This window comes from Chionomys nivalis, unplaced genomic scaffold, assembly GCF_950005125.1.
Source record: "Chionomys nivalis unplaced genomic scaffold, mChiNiv1.1 scaffold_75, whole genome shotgun sequence".
NCBI lineage: Eukaryota > Metazoa > Chordata > Mammalia > Rodentia > Cricetidae > Chionomys > Chionomys nivalis.
Genome location: NW_026646889.1, coordinates 222,359 through 229,371, shown reverse-complemented (window position 1 = coordinate 229,371; position 7,013 = coordinate 222,359). Strand labels below are relative to the sequence as shown.

At 42.0% G+C, this 7,013-nt stretch overlaps 1 protein-coding gene across 1 annotated transcript; it reads left to right on the top strand.

The window, feature by feature from the left end:
- The first annotated feature begins 687 nt into the window (after positions 1-687).
- On the top strand, positions 688-3,484 carry LOC130869095 (ATP-dependent RNA helicase DDX18-like). The gene has a single exon (XM_057761183.1). The coding sequence runs from the start codon at positions 738-740 to the stop codon at positions 2,718-2,720; it is 1,983 nt and encodes a 660-aa protein (XP_057617166.1). The 5' UTR covers positions 688-737; the 3' UTR covers positions 2,721-3,484.
- Positions 3,485-7,013: the final 3,529 nt, after the last annotated feature.

Below are 7,013 nucleotides of genomic sequence, written 5' to 3'. Positions count from 1 at the left end.
TCTTTTTATGAAGTTACAGTTACCCTGATACCAAAACCACACAAAGACTCAACCAAGAAAGAGAATTACAGAACAATCTCATTCATGAACATCTATGCAAAAATTCTCAATAAAATTCTGGCAAACTGAATCCAAGAACACATCAATAAAATTATCCATTATGATCAAGTAGGCTTCATCCCAAGATGCAGGACTGGTTCAACATAATGAAAATTTATCAATGTAATACATTATATAAATAAACTGAAAGAAAAAACATATGATCATTTCATTAGATGCTGAAAAAGCATTCGACAATATTTAACACCCCCTTTATGGTAAAGGTCTTGGAGAGATTAGGGATACAAGGATCTTACCTAAATATAATAAAAGCAATATACAGGAAGCCAATAGCTAACATCAAATTAAGTGGAGAGAAACTCAAACAATTCCACTAAAATTTGAAATGAGACAAGGCTGTCTATTCTCTCCATATCTCTTCAATATAGGCTTGAAGTTCTAGCAATAGCAATAAGACAACGTAAGGAGATCAAGGGGATTCAAATTGGAAAGAAAGAAGTCAAATTTTGTTATTTGCAGATGATATGATAGTGTACATAAATGACCCCAAAAACTACCAAAGAACTCCTACAGCTGATAAATATGTTCAGTGATGTGGCAGGATACAAGATCAAGTCAAGCCGACTACGCACGTGCAGCTACTGCTCAGTGCAGCCTGCTGGCGCGGCCCGGCAAACATGTCGCACTTACAAATGAAGCTCCTGCGCAAGAAGATCGAGAAGAGGAACATCAAGCTGCGGCAGCGAAACCTGAAGCTGCAAGAAGCATCAAACACGAGCCTATCCCAACCTTCCAATGAAGATGTGCCCAAAGAAGAGGTAAAGGTCAGAAAAGTTAAGAAAGCCGTAAAGCATGCTGCGAGGGTGGGCTCAGCAGAAGTACAAAGTGGAGGCATGCCTGAAGAGACAGAAGAAAACTCGAAAGTTGAAAAGTTACCCCAGAAACCTACCGCTGTAACCAATGGAGAAACGGCAGCACCGCCATCTCCTGATTCAGAATCAAAAAAGAAAAAGAAGAAGAAAAAGAGGAAAATGGCAAATGATGCAGAGCCTGACACCAAAAAAGCAAAAACTGAAGAAAGCACTGTGGCTCTTGAAGCAGAAGATGCTGTGGAGAAGCCAGATGACAAGGAAGTGCCCAGCCTGCCCCTGGGGCTGACAGGAGCTTTTGAGGACACTTCGTTTGCTTCCTTGTCTAACCTCGTCAATGAAAACACTCTAAAGGCTATAGAAGAAATGGGCTTCAAGTGCATGACTGAGATCCAACATAAAAGTATCAGGCCACTTCTGGAAGGCAGGGATCTTCTAGCAGCTGCTAAAACTGGCAGTGGCAAAACTCTGGCTTTCCTCATCCCTGTGATCGAGCTCATTGTGAAGTTAAAGTTTATGCCCAGGAATGGAACAGGAGTCCTCATTCTCTCTCCTACCAGAGAACTGGCCATGCAGACCTTTGGTGTTCTTAAGGAACTGATGACGCACCATGTTCACACGTACGGGCTGATCATGGGTGGCAGTAACAGGTCTGCTGAAGCGCAGAAGCTCACCAACGGCATCAACATTGTCGTGGCCACCCCCGGCCGGCTTCTAGACCACATGCAGAATACTCCAGGGTTCATGTACAAGAACCTCCAGTGTCTCGTTATTGATGAGGCTGATCGTATCTTGGATGTTGGATTTGAAGAAGAATTAAAGCAAATTATTAAACTTTTGCCAGTACGCAGGCAAACCATGCTCTTTTCTGCCACACAAACTCGAAAAGTTGAAGACTTGGCAAGAATTTCTCTGAAAAAAGAGCCATTGTATGTGGGTGTTGATGATGATAAAGAGGTTGCCACAGTGGATGGACTTGAGCAGGGATATGTTGTGTGTCCCTCTGAGAAGAGGTTCCTTCTGCTCTTCACATTCCTTAAGAAGAACCGGAAGAAGAAAGTGATGGTCTTCTTTTCGTCCTGTATGTCTGTGAAGTACCACTATGAGCTACTGAACTACATTGACCTGCCTGTCTTGGCCATCCATGGAAGGCAAAAGCAAAATAAGCGAACAACCACATTCTTCCAATTCTGCAATGCAGATTCAGGGATACTGCTGTGCACAGATGTGGCAGCCAGGGGGCTGGACATCCCTGAAGTCGACTGGATTGTTCAGTATGACCCTCCCAATGACCCCAAGGAATACATTCATCGTGTGGGTAGAACGGCTCGGGGCCTGAACGGAAGAGGGCATGCCCTGCTCATCCTGCGCCCTGAAGAGTTGGGTTTCCTTCGTTACTTAAAGCAATCCAAGGTTCCACTGAATCAGTTCGACTTTTCCTGGTCTAAAGTTTCTGATATTCAGTCTCAGCTGGAAAAGCTGATCGAAAAGAACTATTTTCTTCATAAGTCCGTGCAGGAAGCATACAAGTCCTACATACGAGCCTACGACTCCCACTCTCTCAAGCAGATCTTCGATGTGAACAACTTGAACTTGCCGCAGGTGGCTCTGTCCTTTGGCTTTAAGGTTCCTCCCTTCGTTGATCTGAACGTGAGCAGCCATGATGGCAAGCTTAAAAAGAGAGGAGGTGGCGGTGGATTTGGCTACCAGAAAACAAAGAAAGTGGAGAAGTCCAAGATTTTTAAACACATCAGCAAGAAGACAATGGACCGCAGGCAGTTTTCTCACTGACGGGAATGTCTTTCCACCTGGACTTTGCCCTAATTTCCCCTTTCTCTTTAAGAAAGAACTTTTTAAAATCACCTTTAGGATCTTTTTGTCTTTACTATGAATGATAATTTTTATTTTTAAATACTCCCAAAAATCATGTCATTGTTTTAACGTCTTTTATACTTCTCCTTTGTGGTATAAGGAGGGACACAGTGATGGACAAAATAGGCTGGATTTTTATTTCTTGAACGTTAGCAGTAACCTGGAGCCTCTGAAAATGCCACACGTATGTAAGAGCAAAGATTGTTGGGAATAATTAGTGCACATCTTTAGAGGTGCCACTGCAGCTGAGATGACTCGGTGGGCAATCAAGTGCCGCTGCACAGATCCTGAGTTCAGCATCCACGAAAAATGCTGAGCGTGGCAGCGCATGTCTCGAATGCTTTGGAGCCAGAGACAGGCAGGTCCTGGAGCTTCCTGGCCAGCTGGTCTAGCCAAATACCATTCCATGTTCAGAGAGAGACCCTGTCTCAGCAGCAAAGGTGGAACAAAACTGAGGAAGCTATAGGTAACTTCTGGCCTCTACATGTGCACATAGGAACGTGGACATAAAGTAGTACTGCTTCTGTTGTATATTCCTGACTTTTTGTTTTTTGAGACAGGGCTTCTCCGTAACTTTGGAGCCAGTCTTGGAACTCACTCTTTAGGCCAGGCTGGCCTCGAACTCTCAGAAATCTGCCTATCTCTGCCTCCCCGGAGTACTGGAATTAAAGGCGTGTGTTTTAATAAAAAAAAAAAAGATCAAGTCAAAAAAATCAGTAGCCCTCCTATACACAAGGGATAAAGAAGCAGAGAGGGAGTCAGAGAAACATCACCTTTCACGATAGCCACAAATAGCATAAAGTATCTTGGAGTAACACTAACCAAGGAAGTGAAAGATCTATTTGACAATAACTTTAAGGCTTTGAAGGAAGAAATTGAAGAATATACCAGAAAAATAGAATGATCTCCCATGTTCTTGGATTGGTAGGATCAACATAGTAAAAATGCAGTACCACCAAAGGCAATCTATAGATTCAATGAAATCCCGATCAAAATCCCAACAAAATTCTTCACAGACCTTGAGAGGACAATAATCAACTTTATTTAGAAAAACAAAAAACCCAGGATAGCCAAAACGATCCTATACAATAAAGGAACTGCGAGAGACATTACCATCCCTGACTTCAAACTCTATTACAGAGCTACCGTAATGAAAACAGCTTGGTATTGGCATAAAATCAGAGATGTTGACCAATGGAATAAAATTGAATATTAAGCCACAAACCTATGAACACCTGATTTTTGACAAAAGAGCTAAAATTATACAGTGGAAGAAAGGAAGCATCTTTAACAAATGGTGCTGGCATAAGTGGATGTCAACCTGTAGAAGAATGAAAATAGATCCATATCTATCCCCATGTACAAAACTCAAGTCCAAATGGATTAAAGACCTCAATATAACTCTGACCACAATGAACCTGATAGAAGAGAAAGTGAGAAGTAGCCTGAAATACATGGGCACAGGAGACCACTTCCTAAATATAACCCCAGTAGCACAGACAATCATGGCAACAATGAATAATGGGACCTCCTGAAACTGATAAACTTCTGTAAAGCAAAGGACACAATCATTAAGACAAAAATGCATCTGAATGGGAGATCTTCACCAACCCCACATCAGACAATGTTCTGATCTCCAAAATATATAAAGAACTCAAGAAAATAGACATTAAATTTCTAAATGACCCAATTAAAAAAATTGGGTACTGAATTGAACAGAGAATTCTCAACAAAAGAATTTCAAATGGCCAAAAGATATTTAAGGACATGTTCAACTTCCTTCGCTCTCAGAGAAATGCAAATAAAAACAACTTTGAGATACCCTCTCACTCCTGTCAGAATGGCTAAGATAAAAAACACTAATGGTAGCTTATGCTGGAAAGGATGTGGAGCAGCAAGGGAAACCTCATCCATTGCTAGTGGTAATGCAAATGTGTACAACCACTTTGGAAATCAGTGTGACAGTGTCTCAGAAAATTGGGAGTCAACCTACCTCAGGATCCAGCAATACCACTGTTGGGAATATACCCAAGAAATACCCAATCATACTACAAAAGCATTTGTTAAACCATGTTCATAGCAACATTATTTGTAATAGCCAGAATATGGAAACAACTTAGATGCCCTTCAGTGGAAGAATGGATGAAGAAAGTGTGGAATATATACATATTAGAGTACTATTCAGCAGTAAAAAACAATGACATCTTGGATTTTGCATGCAAATGGATGGAAATAAAAAGCACTATCCTGAGTGAGATAACCCAGACCCAAAAATATGAATATGGTATGTACTCACTCATTAGTGAATTATAGCCATAAACAAAGGACACTGAGTTCGCCATCCTAGAGAAGCTAAGTAATGAGGTTAACCCAAAGAAAAACATAAATACATCCTCCTGGAAATTGGAAGCAGACAAAATCTCCAGGTTGGGAACATGGGGGTGGGAGCAGAGTGGGGGAAAGGGGAAAGGGGAAGAGAGAAGGGAGAAGGGGAGGTTTGGGGAGAGCTTGGAGGAGTGGGATGGCTGAGATGGAGGAAGGACTGATACGGGAGCAGGGGAAAAGATATCTTAATTAAGGGAGCCATTTTGGAGTTGGCAAGAGGCTTGGCTCTAGAGGGGTTCCCAGGTGTCCATGGGGATGTCCCCAGCTAGGACCCTGCAGTGGAGGAAAGGATGCCTGAAATGGCCTTGTCTTGTAGTCAGACTGATGACTATCTTTTTTTTTCCGAGACAGGGTTTCTCCATAGCTTTTGGTTCCTGTCCTGGCACTAGCTGTTGTAGACCAGGCTGACCTCGAATTCACAGAGATCCGCTTGCCTCTGCCTCCCGAGTCCTGGGATTAAAGGTGTGCGCCACCACCGCCTGACTTGATGACTATCTTGAATATTATCATAGAACCTTCATCCAGCGACAGATGGAGATAGAGACAGAGACCCACATTGGAGCACTAGACTGAGGTCCCAAGGTCCAGTTGAAGAGCGGAAAGAGGGAAAATATAAGCAAGGAAGTAAGGACTGTGAGGGGTTGGTCCACCCACTAAGACAGTGTTCCTGATCTAATGGGAGCTCACCAAAGCCAGCTGGACTGGGATTGAACAAGCATGGGATCAAACTGGACCCTCTGAATGTGGCTGACAATTGGGGCAGTTTGAGAAGCCAATGATAATGGCACTGGGATTTGTCTCTACTGCATGTACTGGCTTTTTGAGATCTTAGTCTATTTGGATGCTTACCTTCCTAAGCCTGGAGGGAGAAGGGAGGGCCTTGAACTTCCCATAGGCAGGGTACCATACCCTCTCTTAGGACTGGAGGGGGAGGAGATGAGTGGAGGAGCAGGAGGGAAATGGGAGGAGGGGAGGAAGTGGAAATTTTGAATGGTATTATTTATAAAGAAATAAAAAAATAAAGAAAAAAAAAGAAAGAATTTCAAGAAGACACCAGAAAGTTGAAAGATCTCCCATGCTCTTGGGTAGGCAGAATTAACATAGTAAAATGGCAATCTTACCAAAATCAATCTACAAATTCATTGCAGTGTCCAACAAAATCCCAAAAAAAATTCTTTACAGACCTCAAAAGAGTGGTACTCAACTTCATACGGAAAAGCAAAAAACCAAGGATAGCCAAAACAATCCTGTATAATAAAAGAACTTCTGGAGGCATCACAATCCCTGACTTTGAACTCTACTACAGAGCTACAGTACAGAAAACAGCCTGGTATTAGCCTAAGAACAGACAGGAGGACCAATGGAACTGAATTGAAGACATGGATATTAATACACCCACCTTCAAACACCTGATTTTTGATGAAAAAGGAAAAAAAATAAAATGGAAAAAGAAAGTATATTTAACAAATGGTGCTGGCATAACTGGATATCAACATGTAGAATGCAAATAGATTCATATCCATCACCATGCACAAAACTCAAGTCAAATGGATCAAAGATCTCAACATAAAGCCAGACACACTGAGCCTTATAGAATAGAAAGTGGGAAGTACACTTGAATGCACTGGCACAAGGAACCACTTCCTAAATATAACTTAAGCAGCACTGACACTAAGAGAAACAATTAATAAATGGGACCTCCTGAAACTGAAAAACTTCTGTAAAGCAAAGGACACAGTCAACAAGACAAAATGACAGCCTACAGAATGGGAAAAGATCTTCACTAACCCCACATCAGAGAGAGATCTGATCTTCAAAATATACAAA